The sequence below is a fragment of the Netta rufina genome (genome assembly GCF_964035555.1).
Source record: "Netta rufina genome assembly, chromosome: 4".
Classification (NCBI taxonomy): Eukaryota; Metazoa; Chordata; class Aves; order Anseriformes; family Anatidae; genus Netta; species Netta rufina.
The window spans coordinates 50,406,647-50,428,360 of NC_140127.1; the positions used below are offsets into that span (position 1 = coordinate 50,406,647).

At 35.2% G+C, this 21,714-nt stretch overlaps 1 protein-coding gene across 1 annotated transcript in view; it reads left to right on the top strand.

Moving 5' to 3' along the window:
* Positions 1–21,714, top strand: part of CORIN (corin, serine peptidase) — a gene marked incomplete at both ends in the record, with an annotated part of 129,314 nt that overhangs the window by 50,134 nt on the left and 57,466 nt on the right. Inside the window, 2 exons of the mRNA XM_084286071.1 lie at positions 7,881–8,062; positions 19,698–19,811. Of these exons, the coding sequence (XP_084142197.1) occupies positions 7,881–8,062; positions 19,698–19,811 (296 nt within the window). The remainder of the gene's footprint in view (positions 1–7,880; positions 8,063–19,697; positions 19,812–21,714) is intronic.

The following is a 21,714-nucleotide window of genomic DNA, read 5'->3' on the forward strand; positions in this document are numbered from 1 at the left end:
TTTGAAAACATATTTCACAACACTGCCCAGGGGAGTTAAGGGAAGGAGGCAGAAGAGGAAATCAGGAGGACTGGTTATTTTATGAATGCATATTTTACTGATTGATTGCCACCAGCCTGATTGGCCTAATGATTTTCTGTATGTATTGTCTATTATAAGCTGTAGTGTCTGGTCTCTAAGCTGGTTTGTTGACTAGGGATCACAGGTCTTCTTTCTCCAATGCATACAATATGTTATTACAGATAAATAAATAGTGATCATTCAAGTAATTGAAATTATTATTTACAACAAATCATAAAGTGAACATGGCCTTTTGTTAATATTTATTTGACAATTTATTATAGAGAAACAGACTTTGTTTTTACAAAAAGAGATCTATTTCTTTTAATAAATTGGAGTAACTGTAACACATGAGCTTTCAGTAAAACTTTGTATTTTCACAAACATCGTGGGAGAATTAAGACTGGTAGTTCCCTGTGAGACTTTTGCATGTGGACTCAAAACCACAAAAATGTAGTTGAGGGAACATTTTATCTCTACCATAACCCCTCTAGTAGGTATGAGTACACCATTTGTGCAGAAGTTAATAAACAGAAAGGTTTTGGATTGAACAGTGTTTAAAGGATACTCTGAGAATTCATGTGCTTTTCAGCTCATGCTTAATCTCTTTTAATGCTCATGTTATTAACAAATACCTTTTAAACTATCAGCAGTAAAAAAAAAAAAAAAGAAAAAGAAAAAAAAGTAATGAGAGTTCAGCTAGAAAGACATACTAAATTTTTTGTACTTTTGCCTCTCCTGTGAGAAGTAATTGTTCCTCTGCTGGAGCCTGCAGTGGTAAAGCACCACTCTACCTGCAGGCTGAGCAGCACAGGCAAGTTAGTCACAGGATCATGCAGGTGGGATGGCCCCTCTGGAGCTCTTCTGCAACCTCTATTTAGATCAGGCCCAACTTTAAAGATAGATCAGATTGCTCAGGGCCATTTCCAGAGGTTCCACAACCTCTCTGGTGACAATGTTCTGGACCACATATTAGATTTCAAATTGCAATAATTTGGCAGTGTTGCTGAAAGAATCAGTTTTATCCTCTTTCTGTACTTGTTTTTCTCCAACTCAGCATTGCCCTTTTTTTGAGGTATGAACTTCTAAGAGTGGGGAAATACCCATAGAGTTAAAAATGTCACATATCTGTTCTTTCATCAAACTGCACCTTCAGTGAGATTTTATTCCATAAATATCCTGAAGAGCAGGACTGCACCTTAATACATTGCCTCTGCCCATGCCTGCTGCTGGCACCAGATAAATTATGGTAAGAGAGCCATAGACCTGCCTGTTTATTTTTAAAATAATTGGTCTCTGAGTAGCAGTAAATAAAGACTAATCAAGATGGAGATTTTTAATCATCTTTTCATCCTTCAGTAGATTAAGCAACATGTCCATACTAAACTTGATCATTATCCAGAAAATTTTAATTTATAGAGCACACATGACTGAATATTGAAACTGGGCCAAATATTGCAGTAATTGCTGGGTAATCCAATATTTTCTGGTTTGTCAAAGCTTCTATAAATTCTCCTTAGCTTTGTAAAATCAGTATGCAATTGTCTTTTAGAATCCTATTAATTTTGAAATTATTGTTGTTCTGTGTATATATCCAAACATATACACTATAAATGTTTAGGTGGAGGATTACCTAAACTAAGCAAGTGAGGTGAACTTACATTTGTGGTGTTTTTTTTTTTTTTTTTTGTTTTGTTTTTGTTTTTGTTTTTGTTTTTGTTTTTGTTTTGTGTGTGTGTTTGTTTTTCTTTCATATAAATGAAAATTATTTAATATGCAGATGAACCTACTGAACAGATTACTCATCTCTAACATATTTAGAAACTTTTAAACTGCTGTTTATATGGGTAAATATAACTGTACAGAGTTATATTTTAATATTTTTAATCTATTTGTAAAATTTCAATGACTAATCAGTATGTTGAAACACCTTTGGAAACAATGAACCATACATGTATGTTGAACTTTGCTATAGTTACATTTGCAGAAATTTACATACTTGTACTACTCTTACCTGATGGCTGTATATCAGGCAATAGCTACAGGGGGTGCTTAGGAAGTTAATGATTTAGATATGGGTTAAGGAATACAGAGATCAAACTGAATAGTTCACATGTGTATAAAACTTCATCTGAAAGTCCTCAAGAGCTGTTTATTTTTATTTTTAAAATGACAGTCACACTTGTACAAATCATAACAACAGCATAAATTTGTTTAGCCATGGTTAGCTCAAGTAGTTCTCAGTCACAGGCTTGTTAAATTCAGTTAATGACCCCACTATCATTTCCTTGAAAAAACAAGTCAGCAAAACATACTGCTTTCAATTACAATGTGAGGTCATCACGTATGCTCCATTGGACCAGTGGGAGTAATTTAAAGCTAATGAGACAGAATCACTGCTTATGTTACTTTTCAGTGTAATATAATTTTATAGTGTATTGTGTGTTTTCTTAGAAAGTAAATGAGAAGTTAACTCAGCATCAGTCTGAATAAATTAAATGGCTAACATCAGAAAATAGGTAAATCGATACTCCATTTTAGCTATGTGGCATTTTACAGGTTTTTAGAGATATTTTTGGAGCTTAATCACCCTCCATAGGAAGTAATTTTTTTTATTATTATTATTTTTATTTTTTCTGGTGCTTTCTATGTTTAGGAGCCTCAGTTAAATCAGTTAATACCTTTGCCCAAATGTAACTCAGTTAATAAAACTTCTTGAATAAGTGAATTAATTAAAAATGAAAAGCTAACAAAGTCCAAAGCCCTAAATGACTGTTTCCAGTCACTTGCCTTGTCAAATGCCCTTCATTTAGTGAGTTTCTCAAGCCCCAGTCAAGAGGCAGTGATGGCTACTGTGGTGCTCTTGCTGTGCACTTTCTCTCCTTATCAAAATAGATTCTGTGTAAAAAAGAAGAGTATTTTGGAATGTCTTTATCTGAAGAAACATTTCAGGTCAGATAGTAAACCTTTAATTTGACAGTACAAGGTGCAGAACTAAAAAGCAGCAGCTCTTCCTGTCAGTAAGAGGGACCATTTGTCCTTGGGTTTGTACACAACCAACTATGTGCTTTCTAGTGTTGAATTCTGTGTCTTTCAACACACCATAATCTGGTGGTGAAATTTTAGAAATTTATTCTAAAATTTAGAAATTTATTCTATTTTAGAATATATGTGCATCTTTCTAGGCAACAAGTAAGCTGCCAACAAGGGAGCTGCAAAGAAACAGCAGTTGTAGAGATAAAGGCTGTTGTCTTGTATCTGATCATTTCAATTATAAAGAGTACATAAAGAGCATCTAGTATTGTGTAAACTTATCTAAAGTTATTTGGGGAATATATTGCTAAAGGTATCTATTTTGAATCAGTGGTTCCAGCTACTGTATGTAATAAACTCAGCAACAACAATGGCAGAACATTCCTTCTGTTAGATACTAAGCAGATGAAAGCAACCACACTGATGTCAGAATACAAGTGAGTGTTTTGCTTTTCACTGATTTCTCCACATTAGCATGGGTAGTCAGGCACCTCTGGCAGCTTTTCATTCCCTGTCTGTAGGGTTTACTGCCATCTTATCACACAGTTGCTAACGGTACTGTGTTTTTTCTATTACTGTAAAATAAAACACTAGAGTAAGTAAGGAAACTTGGGTACTGAAGACTTATTCAATTCAAGCCACTTATTCATGTCTGAATGTGGAATTCTAGCAATGTTTTTTGGGATGAGGAGGTAGAACTATGATTCAGATACAAAGAGAAATACAATTTAAGTAGTATACTTGGAGAAAGATCTTTTTCATTATAAATGGGTACATGTATGAATGAAGCAAATTGTACTTGCAAAAGCCCAAAAGGTTTTGCAGTAATTTAGATATAAACTGCAACAAGTTGTGTTGAAAATTTCATTAGTGTAGGTATGCAGGGGAAAACAGGACTCTTTATCAGGGATTGTAGTAATGGGACAAAGGGTAATGACTTTAAACTGAAAGAGGGTAGATTTGAATTAGATATAAGGAAGAAATTCTTTCCTATGGGTGTGGTGAGGCACTAGAACAGGTTGTCCAGGGAAGCTGTGGATGCCCCATCCCTGGAATTTTTCAAGGTCAGGCTGGATGGGGCCCTGGAAAACCTGATCTAATGGGTTGGAATTAGATGATATTTAAGGTCCCTTCTAACCCAAACTGTTTTATGATTGTATGATACATTAGATGAGGCATATGGGATCTAAATGTGGCCTGGATGTGAAGACACAGAATGAAATGCAGTTTGAAAATGATTCCCAAGATGCAAGTCTGTGACAGATTGATTTATTTCTGGAAACAGCCTTTTGTTCCTTCTCAAACTCTGAGGCAACTGTTTATCCTCACAATAAAGAATGGTGAGGATTCATTCTCGTGCTTTTTTATTTTTGCAATAAACTATTTCAAATATAGCAGCTTTCATTAATGATTAAACTTACTATAATCTACTTAAAGAAAGCAAAAATGATAATTTGAATGCCTGTATGCATGCATGTGTATGTGTGTTTGTGTTTTTATTTCTGAAATGTCAAAAAAAAAAAAAAAAGGAATACTGAATACTGGATTATTGGCTAGACAATTTAATTCCTTGAAGAGGATCTCTTTTTTCAACTGAAGCCACCTGCCTCTCATGCCCCTATCATCCACCACTGCGAACTTGATTCAACAGCCTCCCCATAGGTCCTCAGGCCCTGAGGTTGCTCAACCTACTGGAGGCCTGTTGGCCGTCTGTTGCAAGGCTGCGCTGCTGGCTTTATGCCCAGCTTGCTTTCTACCAAGGCCCCAGCAAAGCTTCTCCCCAGAAAGTCAGTATCTAACCTGTATCATTATAGTGAATTCTTTCTTCCAAAATGCAGGAATTTGCACTCATCCTGGTTGAATTTCATTATGTTCTGGCTGGCCCATTCCTCCAGCCTGTCCAGGTACCTCTGAATGGCAGCTCTGCCATCAAGCATATTGATTACTTTCCTCATTTTAGTGTCATCTGCAAACTTTACAAGAATGCACTTGGTCATCAGCTCTAGGCCCTTAATAAATATGTTGTACAGGACAATCCCAGTATTACACATCTAGTTGTTTTATCATAAAAATCAGGTTGGTCAGCCCTGACAAATGCCATGCTGACAACCTATGACAAATTTATGCTGACATTTCCAAGTCATCATCATCTTGCTGTGACCAGAAATGTGTTCAAGGAGGACTTGCTCCATGATTTTTGTAGGGACTAAATTAAGGCTGACCATCTTGAAGATACCCAGCTTGGTATTTTTGGCCCTGTTTTTGAAGATGGGTGCAACACTTGCTGTTTTCCAGTCATGAGCAACCTCCCTTGATTTCCATGACCTTCCAAAGACTGGCCTTGCAAGAGCACTGGCCAGTTCTCTCAGCACCCTTGGGTTCCATGGACTTGTTTGAGTAAAGCATTTCTGAATGCATCAGCTGGTTTTGTAAGGGAGGCATATTTAATTAAATGTATTCTAGGTCTCTGTAAATGTTGCTACTTCCATCGAGAGCTGACATTTTCCACTTGAAGCAGTGTTTTTTCCTTTCAAAATTTGGTGACAAATAACCTTCATGGGCAATGTAATATTTGTTTAGATGAAATTCACTCTAATTACATCACTTTCTGTATGGAATCTCTCCAGAATTTGTTGTGATAAGAAAATCAGCTGTGGTAACAGTTGTGGCAGCTCATGATTATGATGGAAAAATTTAATTGTTTAGGTACAAGTAACAGTCTAATTATCTTTTATTTACAGGGCTGTTGATACTATCAGCAGATGACCTTAAAATCAGACAGTGAAGACAGTAGGCTCTTGCAGCCATATTTCTAAATTGGATAAGAAAATGAATAAAAACAATATGAAAATCACATTTTAAACAGATATGTTAGGAAGTCATTATTCGTGTTTTCTGAATGACAAAACATTGATTTCAAGTTAAATAAAAAATTACAATTTATATAACAGTTTTTTAATAAAATAAAGCCAGCAACATCTAATAATGTTTCTTTTATTTTATTTTATTTTATTTTATTTTATTTTATTTTATTTTATTTTATTTTATTTTATTTTATTTTATTTTATTTTATTTTATTTTATTTTATTTTATTTTATTTTATTTTTACTTTTATTTCAGAGCCAGAGGTACATTTTTCATTATATTCTCAGGAATATGTGTTCCAACTCTAATAATGCCTTAGAAAATTTGAACTGTTTTAAATGTGACTGAGATTAATTATTTTTTTTCTTAAAATTTTTATGCAATTTCTGCTCTTGACTATTAATTCATAAATTATAAATGTATATTAGCTTCCCTGTCTTTCACTGGTAATTTTGTTTTAGAATATTTTAAGAAATGCAAAGAGCACTAAATTGAATCCTAGGGAGATATCCACACAATGAGAAAATGTAGTGATAAGGCATTAGGTATTATTGAGAGATCTTTTATGACATTTACATGCCTTATTTCAGTTACCTCAGCCAGAAGGCTGACATAGTCTTCTGACAAAGTCCACTTAGAGGTCTTGTTTTTCCTGCTATATATCTAGGCCTCTTTTCTTCCTAATTCGTTGATGTCTATAATATGATTTTTTTCTCTAGAGGTTATGCGATACTGTCAAGTTGGAGTTTAGTTATTTATACAGTGTGAACAGGTTTATTTATTGGGTGCCACCATCTAGTCACGTTAGTGCTTCCACTTTCCAGCCAGTGGATATTTGTCTTACATGTTGTTCTATATGTAACAGTCATATAGATTAAGTGTTTGCTTGGGCAGGCAATGTGTCTCATTTGAGTTGTGTTATGGGTCTTTCAGATGCAATTGCACCTGCTTTTGCACCTGCTTACTGAGAGGCTTGCCTCCACTGTGCTCCAGCAACAGCTTAGGTTAGTCTGTTTGACAGCAGTAATAATGTGCTCGCACAGATAGAGCTGACTGCTGCTGAGAAAGGCATTGAGCAGTTCTTTATAGCTAAGATTAACACTGGTTGTGCAAGAGCTTTTCTTGTCCACAAGAATATTTTTCAGGTGGTAGCTGGCAGTAAAGCAGAGAACTGTGTGTGTTGAGATTCAGATATTCCTTCCTGTGTGCATTATGCTGCAGTAGTCTATTGTAAATTATGTCTGCCACATATCATCTAACTTGGCCGGGGCTGCTTTGAAATTTCTTGTCTGCTCAAATCTTGACTAACTTGGCTAGCATTGTATCAGCTGTAATCTGGTAACTTTACTGTTTTTGTCCTTGTCCAGACGTACAGTTAGCATATTAATAGATTCCTAGCAATTTTTACTGACTTGTAAAACAGTTGTTGGTTCTCTCCATGAGCAGATTCAGCACACCAAAGTTGTTAGAAAGCTTACCCAATCAAAAACATATACGTTTTTTTCCGAGTTAATGATTTTTTATCAGCTCATGAAAGTGCTTGACAAAAGTCTGAGTGGGTACATCTGCACAATTTGGGGAAAGAAGGAGAAGATGAGGAAGCAATCTCTTCTCTTGTGTCAGTGCACTATTACATTGCTTAAACTGTTGTTTAAAATCAGCTTGTGCAAATTTGGACTTAGAAACAGTTCTGAGCTTGACAGGGGCTTAAATGTAGCCTGAAAGCCAGAGCTGATGTTACTTTCAGTGACTAGTTTTTATGTACCCTTTTGGTGCAGCTCTGTAGAAAGTCAAATTTTTCAAAAGAATTAATTGATACTTTTTCTTTTTTTTTTTTTTTTTTCTTAAAAAAAAAAAAAAAAATTTGCTATCTGCAAGAGTAATAATCCTTTTTATCTTCGTTCTCTGTCTCTTTTCTCCAGTCAAAGCCTCTTGCCGTGCAGGACATTTTGCGAGGCAGCAAAAGAAGGGTGTGAACCTGTCCTGGGGATGGTAAACGCTTCTTGGCCAGAATTCCTCAAGTGTTCTCAATTTCACAACCAAACTGAAAATGACACAATGGAAAGGGTATGCTTCTCACCATACCAAGAAAAAGGAAAGCAATGTATGTTTCCATTCTCAACTTTTATACCATGTTCAAGAGTTCCTATTTAATAACGTATTATTTAATTCTATAGCATAAGCTCTGGGATGAAATTGTTGTTTCTGGTTCTGTTGTTATGTTAGTTCACATTACTGTGATAAGTCCTGATTGTCAGGAGGGTATAGTTTTGTCATGCTTTAACTGCTTTGGTGTATTTGCTGATTTTTTTTTTTTAATTATTATTTTTATTTACTTTATTTTTTATAAGACTTGTATTGATTTGAGGCTGTTTTATATTACATTAAAAATTATGAGCTGTTTCAAGGGAAAGAATGCAGGAGAAAAATAATAGACCCTTTAAAAATGTTCTGCTGAGTTTCTCTTTGCTCTAGTAGTAATAGGTTTGGTATTTGGAGCAGGAACTCAATAAACAGACAAATTTTAAACATTTCTTCTTTTTCCTTGCTGTAAAAATGAGTCCAGAGCTGATCAAGATTTAAATTTTTCAAAAGATTGGGTTCTTATACATCTGCTAGAGGCTTCTTAGACTTTTGGGAATAAAAGTCCCTGGAAGCCTATCTAAATACACGGCTTTTCCTTCTCCCCAGAGCTGCTGCTCTGTTCTCTAGATGCAATATAGGTGAGATTAGACCTGGCAGCAACAAGACTGACTCTTTTTTCCTATTGGCCCCATTGCTAGAGTTCAAGATCTTGCTGGCATTTGAGACTTTACTGCTGATATTCATAATCCTGTGAGCCTATGTGGCAGAAGCTTGTACTGTCCATCAGTAGGTTTCAATTTTGTTAATGACTTTTGGGTGACAACAGGCAGGAAGAAATGATATGATAAGAACTAAATGATAAGAACCATTTTTCATTTCTTTTTAAAAAAGTGAGGTTATATATATGAGTTTAAAAAATCATTGAAGTTACTTACACAGTATATCTTTGAATGTTAGTTAATGCTACAGTTAATATCTGTATAGTCTGGCTTATATCTCCCTGCACTTTGTGAATATGCACAGAAATCTATCCTTTAATAATTAGATCAAGTCATTTTTCTAGTGAATTCCTCTGCATCTGTTAGGGCATGTTTTGAGGGTTAATGAAGTAAAGGAGGCTGTTGTGCAATATGTATCCTTGCTTGTGGGAACATTTGTAATGGCTGTGGTGACAAAATAGATAAAGGATAGTGTTTTCTTGAAGGTAGCTGAGCACTTTCTGGAAAAACTGAACACTATCCACAAGTCTCTAGCTCCATACGTTTCTATGGGCTTCTGGGCAAGTTACTGTAGTGAAAGCCACTGGGAACAGTGTTTTGATTATATGAAATAAACGTATGCTAAATATACTGAAAAATTAAGTATCACGGGCCTCTACAAATTGGAAGCATTTTTTTTTTTTTTTTTCCCATGCTTCAGCTTCCCATTTGTGAAATGGGAATAAAAATGTCCTTTTAGCTTAGAGGGATGTTGTAACTATATGTGTTATGCCTTTGATATCATACAGGTTGAACATCCTATGAGCTAGGAATATAATAATTTTGTCTTCATGTCATCCACAGTAACAAGTAAGATAAGAGGCTGTAGTGTAAATGTATAAGGATGGTAAGTGGTTGTACACTGAGCAATGAGAGTAGCTAGCAATACTCAATAAATGACTAGCATATCAGTAATTGGTTACACTAGTTCTCAGCATAGAATGAGGTATACTTCTGAAAAAACAACAGGATGTTAGAAACCCAGGTTTCATGCATATTGGTATACCTACTGAATACAAGGTATGATATAAGTATGCCTGTTATATTTGGACAAATTATAGGTGGCTGAACTTTTCAAAAGCCTCAATAAATCTAGGTAATTGAACTTTTAGATCAAACTGGAAGAGGTTGCTGACTTCTGAAACTTTCAAGTTTCAGACTAAAATGATATAGTTAGTATTTCATAATGCTAGAAAAGAATATGCTAGACTAGTGTCTGACTGATTATTCTTCCATAGTTTTTATGTCAGAATTTATATCTCTGTGACAGTAAACTGTATAAATTGCAGAAAAGCACACAGTCGATGCTTGCTGTTTCTCACTAGCGGAAAACATCTAGAGCCAGTTGTGAAATTCAATGCCCTATCTGGCATACTGGAAACACAGGCTGCTTATTGGCAGCTCTGGCTCCCTGTGGTATAAAATAAAAGGCATTTTTATTTAATTTATTCATGAACTAATGTGCATGATGCTTGGATATGAATAGCTTTCATATAGAATGATAACCTATAGAGAATATTTTGACATTTTTCATATAAAAGAATTTTTCTAACTTGATTCATGTTTGACTGAAAAAAAGCAGTTTCTCCCAGGCAGTAAACTGTTATAGAATACATACCTGATGTGGCCACAGAAGTACTGAATGTATTGGGAAATTTGAGCTGAATACCTTTATAGTAAAACCATCTGTGTTTGAAATGAATTGCAGAGAAAAAGGTTCAACATCCTAGACAGAGTTGATATCAATCATGTTGATATCATTTCACACAAATGGCAAAAGAATACCCAGTAGCTGACAATCAGCTACTATGAGAATTAAAATTCTAGGAATCCAGCTCTTGAGATTTAAGATCTGTTGAACTGGTTCCACAGTTCCACAGTGTAGTGGGCAAACATCATCAGGCATTCATTGTGCACGGGTCCAATAATCTGTTCTTGGGGGCAAAAAAATCTCAGAAGCATTTCTGAGGGCTGCTAAGCATATCCCTAATCACAGAAATATTCCAGCCCTGTTTTTCCTGCTTTTAACTGTTATGGTGTTTTTCTGTTATTTTATGTGCTTTGAGCAGCCAACACAGCTGGTGCTGTTAAAACTGTGTAGAAAAAAACAGAGTAGCTTGAATGAGAAATGAAGGAACACAATGAGCAGACTTATATTAACATGGAGCTCTAGGAACGCCCTGACATTATGCTTTAATGAATCTAAATGCCAATATTCTTTCAAAAGCATCAGTGAGGCTTTTGGCTCTTTATACAGTGAAGTTTTCTAAGAAACAGTACGGAACTGTCAGACAATGTTCACTTTTGCATTACATTGAAGAGGCGTTAAGAAAGTCTGTTTTGGTTATTCTGTTAAAAAGTGATGCCCAAGAAGCATGAACTGCTCTTCATAGCTATGAGAACTGGAATAAGTAATATTATCTAAGCTATGTAAAAGACATAGTGTATTAAAATTTAAATACAGAATATAAATTTCACTGCATTGTTATGCTGAGTATTATTTACACTGTTAATTCTGAAAGATATGAAAAAGTATATAACAAAAATTCCAAGTGTTCATTTCCAATTAAAAAATGTTTTAAAATAGCCAAAGGTTGTTCCAAATTATGAAAATATTTTTCATAGCATTTTTTTCAAGAACAAAGTTACAGTTTTGTCTTATGAGATTTTATCTCTCCACAGATAGATTTTGCAATATTTCTGAACATGAGCCAGCATTGTGCCCAGGTGGCCAAGAAGGCCAACAGCATCCAGGCTTGTGTCAGGTGTAGTGTAGGCAGCAGGACCAGGGAGGCGATCATCCCCCTGTACTCTGCTCTGGTGAGGCTGCAACTTGAGTACTGCATTCAGCTTTGGGCCACTTACCACAAGGACATTGAGACTCTGGAGCATGTCCAGAGAAGGTCTACGAAGCTAGTGAAGGGCCTGGAAGGTCTTACGAGGAGCAGCTGAGGGAACTGGGGTTGTTTACTCTGGAGAGGAGGAGGCTCAAGGGAGACCTTATTGTTCTCTACAACTACCTGAAAGTAAGGTGTGGGGAGGTGGGGGTCAGCGTCTTCTCACAGATAACTAGTGATAGGATAAGCAGAAATGGCCTCGAGTTGTGCCAGGGGAGGTTCAGGATGGAAATGAGGAGAAATTTCTCAGAAAGAACAGTCAGGCACTGGGACAGGTTGCCCAGGGAGGTGGTGGTGTCACCGTCCTTGAGGGTGTTCAAGGAAAGGTTGGACATGGTGCTTAGGGAGGTGGTTTAATGTGTGACATTGGTGGTAGGGGGATGGTTGGACCAGATGATCTTGGAGGTCTTTTCCAACCTTAGTGATTCTGTGAATCTGTAAAGTAGTGAAAGTTAAATATATGAAAACACATTTTCTTCATGCACCTCTTATTGCAAATCCCCCTGAATTGCAATTTCATTCTTATTGGAGTGAATGCTATTGGTCTTAGCCCTGACTCAGATTTAATGGGGACATTGACTTTCTTTATGTTAGTTCTTTAAAACATCTATTTTTGTCTTCATTGGCTGTTTTTGTTTCTTTGTTTAATTTTTGTTCCATGTGAGAAAGTGATTTTACATACTGTAGTGATTTCTGGGTATTCTAATCATCCCTGCGTACTAAAAAGGCATATCCCTTCCTTTTAAGAGTTAAACTTTAAATCTGTAAAAAGTAAAGAATAAATAATAATAAAAAAGTTGTGAAAGTAAATGATAAAAAAATAATGCCATGAAATTATAAGTAACACATGCAATTATAAATAACTTATATAACCTTTATATTCTTTAAGACAAAATTTTTTTGAACTTTTACACACTGGTTATTGCAGTAGTTCTTCAGTTGGATGCAGTCTTTTAATTAAGTTTTTCTGGTTAGAAGAGTTACAATATTTGGTGATCGGGAAAGCCATTGCTGATATCCCAGATACTCTCCCTTATTGGGAAAAACATAGAAATTAATTATTGTACATATTGATAAATGCAGTGCAATGGCAACCTAAATGCATGAATAATTGGTGTGAGCTCTTTTTCAGCTCTTCAGAGATGACACCCCAGGAGTTCTTAGCCTGTTTTAATCTGGATAAGAAGCATTTAATTGGAGCACCACATTAAGAATATTAGCAACAGTAATTTACTGCTTATGCATTCCATTTTAAGGTGCTGTAAAAACAAATAGTTAATAGATTTATTAATGGCACAACTACAGACTTCAGCAGAATTTGTTTATAACATTGCTTTTACCTAGGTTTACCTTTGTGTTTTGCAGTAACTTAGCTGAACAGTTCAAACATTCTTGTAGTGGCTGTCATCATACATTACTTTGTCCTGCATAAACTGCTACAGTGAAAACAATACAGAAAATACTTAAGAAAAATGAATATAATGTGCGCAAGAAAGCTGCCAATTTTCTTGACCAAATATGCTGAACTAATGCAAATCTTGCTTTGCTTTGTTTGTTCCAAGCATCAAACACCAATAAAAATTGTTCTGACCCTTTTTATTTAATTTTTATTTCCCTTTTGTGCGCTGTTTATCTTTCAGGACTCTTCACCCTGATATGAATTTGGAGAAATTGCTTTGAGAAACAGCTTTGGACAGAGACTCAGCTAGTAGAGACGCAAGGCAATCTCTGGTTACAACCAGATTTTATTTTATTTTAGTTTATTATTTTATTTTATTTTATTTTATTTTATTTTATTTTAGACATTGAGAGGCTAATTATACAACACAGAAGTGATTTGAGAAAAAACTTTTAAAATCAGGAAGACATTATCTTTCTTCTGTGCCCTTGCATTCACTTAATGCAGTGAAAAGATGACAGAGGTGATATGTGTATCTGTAACACTGACACTGACCAGCTGGAAGACCAGCAACAGAGGGACCTTTTTTTGAGGCAAAGTATTTTTTTCAGAACTGTGATGGTGTTTCATGTGTGGAAACATTTACAGTTGAAGGAACTCTTTTTTCCCAAGCACTCATTCTTTACATCTGTTGACTTAACATTTTATTTTATTATGTCCATCAAGTTAATTTTTTTCTCCCATTGTGCCTCCCACACCATCTGCCTGCTTTCCTACTCCTTGCCTACTTTAATTCCAGCATGGAGTCTCTCATGTGGCCTTTTTAGGCCACTTCACTTGATTGGAAGAGAAAGGTCTCTTGTGTTCTTCTACCATGGAGTTTTGCATTATAGGGAATTAAAGAAATGAACAGTTTCTTAAGAGGAAGGAGCTGCCAACTTTCCTAACTCAGTGATCGTGATCCTAGTATCAAAACTTTCTATAGCTGACAGTGACAAGGTGCAGACACTGTGCCTCAGGATACACAGAATACAGAGAGCAGGTGATGAAAATCTGCAGGCAAGAGAATACATGGATTCTTCTGAGTCCTACTGTGTTATTGTAACTGTGCGAATGACTGTATTTGAATCAGAACAGAAATCCTTGTAATACTGTTTCCAACAGCTGCTTTAAAATTATACGCCAACAGAGAAACAGAACAGGGCAAGACTCTGGGGCAATACTTGTTCAAAATCCTCCTGCATTTGCCATCTATTTGAAATTCAAGGAAATTCCTGAAATTTTTGATCCACCATAATTTTTTCTTCTACTGTTTTGTCCCTTTGTTTCATGAATCTACATTCATTTTAGTATCCACTAAATAAATATCCTGTAGGAAGGTGTTACAACGTATTTCTGCATTATATGAAAAGTACTACTAACTGATTTTTTTAAGGCTATTTTATTTGATAGCATTCTTCATAGCATTAGACAGTGAATGGTGTCTCTTCTTCACTTTGAAAAAAATAATAGCACTTTTCATGGACATTTTCACAGATATACAATGCTTTAGCTTTTACTATGCCTTGAAATGCAACCAGATAATGTATTTGTTTCAGTTTGTGTTATCTGTAGTTAGTTATCCAGGGACGTGCCTGCATAATCCTCTAGAAGGCATTCCAATAATCTGGCTGAGAAGTAGAGCACATAAATGATCTTGGCACCTTGGAGACATTTTTGATAATATAGTAGCTGGAGGTAAAATAAAGCACTTTTTTTTTTTTTTTCCATTAGTGGTTTTTAGTCAGGTATTTTTTGGAAACTTTTCCAGACTGTAAACCTCTCTGGCAAAGGTCTGAAATAAGCACCTGCAAATTGTTTCTCTGTCAGTAAGGATTGCTTCCATTTTCTTTGTGTCCCTTTCATCTAACATTGTGTCTTCTTCAGGAGAAGTGTTTGTTTTGGTATACAAGACAAGGCTTTTATAATTTCCATTAAAATCTGATATTTGGAGATATGTTCAAGTTGTTAACCTTCTGGAAATGTCTTCTTGGACAAGCTTAATAGAAAACATAAATTAATTTCATTGGAGCTACAGTTCACAGTGTGTGTGCTCTCCCTGACCTGAGCTCTGCCCTGACTGGACCAATTATATTCAGTCATGGTCAGTTAGGAGACTCCAATAGGTGAGATGAATTTTCTTATGTTCACATAAGAAAAAGAAGATGTTCACGTTAAAAAGCGTGCTAAGATGCTTCTAAAGAAATGGAGTAGATTGTGATGGAAATTAGAATGGATAGAAGCAGATAGAAGTAGGGAGGTATTAGGAAGAAAGAGTCAGAATGGTTTATAAGAATGTGAAAAAAAACTAGAAGTGAAAGTGGGTTCCAGACTCTTTGTTCTTCTGATGCCTAAGAAAAACAGTTGGATAAATATCCTTGCTGTTTTTTACCTTTGTTCTCCGAAGCCATACTGGCACATTCACATGCAACATAGAGCCCTGTTATTGTTACTACCTTACTACAGATGAAGATCTGTACTGATGGCAGAGATCAATAAGCAAATCAAGATGGTTCCTCTAATAGTTCCTTTTGATCTATATTATATTATTTTTTGAACATGCAGAAAATTGCATAAAAACCCAGTTTAGAAGAATATAAGATTTCCAAGTTAGTTAAAGTTGCCTTTCCAACCTATAATAACTTTCTTGTATGATGAATTACAGTATTTTGATTATTTAATCTTCTATTTTTATCTGACATCATTGTCTATGAGATAAATGGTGGTCTACAGAGAATTAGAGTTCAGCTGAGGAAGGCCTCGCTGTAGTGCTTACTAATTGTAGAGACTGGAAAGCGCAATATGTAAGGCAATGTGTATATCTGGTGTTCATTTGCAACTGAAGTATGTTCTTGAAGTTACATGAATGCAATATGAGAGTCTTTGCAGAAAAAAAAAAAAGTACTGAAAATATCTCAGATTGGACAATGGAAATTATTATTCATTATTTCTTATAATTTTGACCTTAATTTCTCAGTGCCTCTTTTTCCCCCTGTAAAATAAAAATGTGGACACTATGTAATACTATGTTGCTGTTAAGTGTAATGTATTTTTCAGTTTGTAACACCCTTCCAAAATTAGAAAAAAAGAGGTGAGTCTGTAACACTTCAGTGAGTAATGAGAGGTTTTGCCCCATCTTGCATCTGATTAAGAGACATAAATGTTAAATAGCACAAACAAGTAGAAAGAAATTGTTTGTAAGTCTCTTATGTACTTTGGACACGTTTCTGCAAAATTAGAAACTTTCTGTAAAATAACTTGCATATGTAGCTTCCACTGCATGGCTCCATTACACAGCTATAAAATAATATTTTTATAGCAAAATCAAGATCATATGCTGCCCAGGTGGAGAGTGCACCTGGGAACGTAAAAGAAAAGATTTTGAAAGTATTCATACACGTTTCTATTGCAAACACATTTTTGTACAAGGGTGTGTGTGTTGACAAAAGACTGCCCCATTTCTTGGGGATGATAAAATAATATTTCAGTCATAGAAAAACAGACAAATATGTTGAGAAAAAAAAAAAATCCTCTGCTGCCAAAAGTTAGGAATAAAAACGAAAGTGCTCTGTGTGTGTGTGTACATGTGTATCTATTGCCATAATGCAATAGAAAGGACAGTTAAACTAGAACTGCAAATAAAATTGGAAATCTGGATAATTAATGGCACTTGCAGTCAGCGCAAGCTGGAACTATTATATATGAAGACCATATTCTGAATGTCAAGTGCTCAGTGGTACATCACAGCATCCACTATGGAATTCATGGTTCAGCAAAGTGTGAAGAATATCACATTGTTATACAGAAAGGCTGATCATGAGCAGAAATTATTTTGAAATGATTTTGTTTTTTGCATGCACACTAAAGGCTCCTTCTTTAATCTCAAGGGCAGATTTAACAGGTATAATAGTCTGATAGTCATGACTATCTGTTTTCTAAAATGGGTCATTTATTGATGACAATTTTAAATGGATTTTTTCTATCTCAACAATTTTATTATTTCCACTGAGATTTATCTTTCAGGTTTTTCTTGTGGCTTTCTTGCATTCAGTGATGTTCCTCTGAGAGCTTTGTTTTCCAAAGTGGAAATACATTTCAGTCCCTATGGGAAATCTTGAATATCAATTCATTTGTGTGAAAATAAGTTCATAAGTCTCCTGCAGCATAAGCTTCATAGTACCAAGCTTAATGAGTTTTCTCCAACCTTACAGCTTTTCACATCGGAATAAAAGAAAATGGCATAACATCTGCTATCCTTCAATCTAAAGCACTATAAGATCTTTAAATAAAAGCCATACGCTTGAGAATTTAAGGAAAAAAAAATATTTTTTTGGTACAGAACCACAGAATAGTTGAGGTTGGAAGGGGCCTCTGGAGGCCATCTGTTCCAACCAGCTCAAGCAGGGCCTCCCACAGCAGGTTGCCCAGGTCCACGTCCAGGTGGCTTTTGAATATCTCCAAGGAGGGGGACTCCACTGCTTCTCTGGGCAAGCAGTTCCATTACTCAGGCAAATACACTTACTAAAATCAAAAGAAACATCACAAGAAAATGAATTCTTTAAATTCTATGAAATGGTATGGCTTAAAAACTAAATCAAGCAGATAAAATTGATGTCATCATGGACAGTCAATATTTACTACTTTGTGTTTCTCATCTCTTTCTAGCTTTCATCTTTTATACCCTTAAATTGTATCTGCATACTTTGTGAAACATTCCCAGATTTCATCAGCATAATTTTGCTTTTCATTTTGTTTCATTTTTATATCTGCATCTTCTGAAGATACATAAATTGAGATTAAAGCTATGCTCTAAGTTACTTCACAACAGCCTGTGTTGTTGGGAGAGATTAAAAAAACCTTTCATTTTGTAAATGAAATATTGGCTCCAGGAAGAGTTAAAATAAGATGTTAGCACTGTGTGAGCTTGGGGACTGACCTTTCACTTGAGCTTAGTTTTTGTTTGCCTATGAATGTGCTTAACGAACACATTATTGTGGTTAATCGTTTTTCTGTACGACACCTACACTAGGAATTCCAGTGAGTGCAGCACCAAGTAAAGTGTTGACACAAACATCATGAATGTCACTGATTTATTAATGCCTTCATCTGTAATATATGCAGTGTGATACCTTTGTGCTTTATCTTTCATTATTAACTGCATTGCTAAACTGAGGTCGTAAAAGCTTATGCTACTAAAAATTATGTACTTGGAAATTCAATTATTTTTACTTAATTTAATTTTAGTAATTTCAGTGTGTATTCTGCATGAATATACTTGTAGGCAGGCATTTTTTGAGGAACACAAAATTATACTGAAAATGCCCTTTTTTTTTTTTCTTTTGAGTTGTAGATTAAAAATATATTTTTCTAGACTCTGTTAAGCTTCAGATTCAGAGAGTATAATGAGAAGAAATAAGAACTGCAATCCAGGAAAAAATGCAAATATGTATTTTTTAAAATAGGAAATATGGAGCTATGTTTTGATTAGGTGCAAAATGATGTTAACAGAGGAAGAGATTCTATAACTGCTGCTGCTGAAACTGCTGATTTTTCATACTTGTGCTTTGTTTTGTGGTAAAGTTGGAAAGCTACAATCACAGAGATAAAGACAGTTTATTAAGACAGGAAAATACTAAAGACAATAATAATAATAATAACAACAATGATGATAATAGTACTACTACTACTAATGTGTACAAAACAAGTGATGCACAATGCAATTGCTCACCACCTGCTGACCGATGCCCAGCCTAACCCTGAGCAGTCCGTTCCCCTCCCCCGGCTAGCCACCCCTATATACTGTTTAGCATGACGTCAGATGGTATGGAATACCCCTTTGGCTAGTTTGGGTCACCTGTCCTGGGTCTGTCCCCTCCCGGCTCTTGCTGCACCCCAGCCTGTCCATTGGCAGGACAGAGTGAGAAGCTGAAATGTCCTTGACTTGGTGTAAGCACTGCCCTGCAACAATTAAAACATCGGGGTGTTATCAGCACTCTTCTCATCCTAAGCCAAAACATAGCATTCTACCAGCTACTAGGAAGAAAATTAACTCTGTCCTAACTGAAACCAGGACAAACACTGATGATGGTCTTCTAGCATTCTGGGAGTTATAAGGATATTTGAAGAATTCTTCCCTATAGAAAGCATCTGTGCTATGACATTGTTAAGTCTTTACTTAGTAACTTTGTGCCTCAATGCCTAGGCTGGGAAGATCTATTTGTTGTAACTGTAGTTGGATATTTCATCCCATGCATCTATTTAATGGAAAGAGTTTGCTTAATCCTATCCTAAAATCAGTATTAAAAGAGTTAATCTGAGGAGGTGCTTTTTAGAGACAAAGATAGATTGAATCCTACTGATTAGCTCAGTCTAGATACCTGTTTTTTTAAATAACAAAAGTTAGATGAAAATGCCAGCTTGAACTTGCTTGAATTTGATTAATTTGAGGTTTGTTGCTTAAGTGTATCAATGAAGACTCAGTCTTCTAAATATCTTTCATTTTTGCTTATTTTTAACATATATCTAAAGTTTAACACATATTCTTTCTTTCCTCTTTTCCAGCACTATGTGGAGGAGAGGAGAGTTTTTTGTGTGCCAGTGGGATCTGCATCCCAGGGAAACTGCAGTGTAATGGCTACAATGACTGTGATGACTGGAGTGATGAGGTCCATTGCAGTAAGTTTCTTACATCCTGCAGTGCTCTCTGAAAGCACTGAATCCATTCAGGGAAGCCCAAAAGCTAAAGTAGTCTATCGGAACAGGATAAGAGCTTTGCACAGTATTTGTATATATTGACATTTGGACTTTCTCAGTTGCCACTGTTTACCTTTGCTCACTCTTACTGCAGATTGTATTTCAATCTATCAAAGTTTATGCTTGGAAACAGATTTCATTAGCAGTTAAGAATTGCTAAGATTTCTGAAAGGAGCTACATGGAAATATTTTGGAGCAACTTTTTAAAAATGGGTCAGTGACATGCCAAAAAGAACACTTCTTTTAATGAACTGAAAACTGTTAGGTATATCTTTTTCCTAGTCCTTGGCATTAATTTTGTTTTTTGTAATGTTAAGCTAAAAAATTCAAAATTGCCTGTCAGTCCCAAGTTCTATTAGAAATGGGAAAATAAGAAGTTATTAATGTAAGTATAAAAACTTTACATGTTTTGAAAAAACAAGCATAAATGAGATGAATTAAGACTACTTTTAAAAGAGAGACTGTCTTTAAAACAACACAGGGTTTATACGTAGAAGATGTCTTTTATTTTATCACCTGTTTGAGTTGGGGAGTAGGGGTGAAGAAAAACCTTTGCCAGATAAGCAGCAGTTACACAGCAGAAACAGTGACACTGAAGGAGGACTTATTCACCTGAAAGTTTGTCTGATAAAAGATTGTCTTTCCTGTAGTACATGCCCCTTTCAAATTCTGAAGTCACCACAATTAGAGGAACATTTTCACCAGAATTTAATAAAGTATGGAAATACACCATAAATATGGTATAAAGTATGGAAATGCACCATAAAGGCATTCAGGACAACATTACTGTTACCTAGTATTAGTTATTTTTATTGCCAATACTAACCCCAACATTATGATTTGTGCACAGCAGTGTTCTCTTCCTAGTTATTAAGTCCAAACGTTATTTCCTTTATAGGAAAGTTTTATCTAACATGAAAATTTTTCATGTTAGATAAATTTTCATGTTTTTCATGAAAATGTTTCATGAATTTGCATGAATGAAAATTTGAATAACATTAAAATTTTTGTTAACCCTGGGGGATAGAGGAAAAAGAGTATAAGAGACTATCAACAGGTTTGGTTTAGAGTAAATGTATTGAGGAGGTATATGCAAGATATACCTGGGTATAAGCAAATGGCTCAGTTCTAGGCTTATTTCTGCTCCATTAATTGCTGAGGAGCTGTTTTGTCCACATAAAGTAACCAACAAGGACTGAGAATACAGATGGAGAAGAATATTTGGACTCTTTAGCAAACAAACTTTTGCAGCAGATGACTGATACAGAGCAGGAATTACCCAGAAATACAAGTATTTCTACTACTCACGTGAAGAGAATACATGAGACTCCTCACAATTTACATGATTGTTAGGAGATCCTGAGTCAATTAGAACTGTAAGGAGAGTTTTTTACAGTTACTTCACAAATGAGATTAAGAGGTTTTTAAAATCAAATGGTCAAGTTTTATTAGAAGGTAAAGAATAATAATTATTTAAAACAGAATACTGAAAGAAACATGATAAACCAGAATAGAAATGAAAAGGATTTACAAAGAAAACTGCCTTTGCTTGCTGTGGCCTTCAGGTTGGGTCTTTTATACAAGCTCAAGTCCAGTCAACTCAGGAGCTCTTTTCCTCAGTCAGTTCTGCTCTGTCCTCTTTTGCCCTTGGAAGGTTTCTTTCTCTATCATAAATGCTTTATCTTTATGCCTTGTTTGAAAATCAAACCATTTAAATTAATCATTATTTCTGAAGGAAATTTATGTGGAAAAACTTAGTGAGGAGATCTTATTGTTAAGAAAGGCAGTATTTATCCTAAACAAAACAAAACATATGTCATTCATT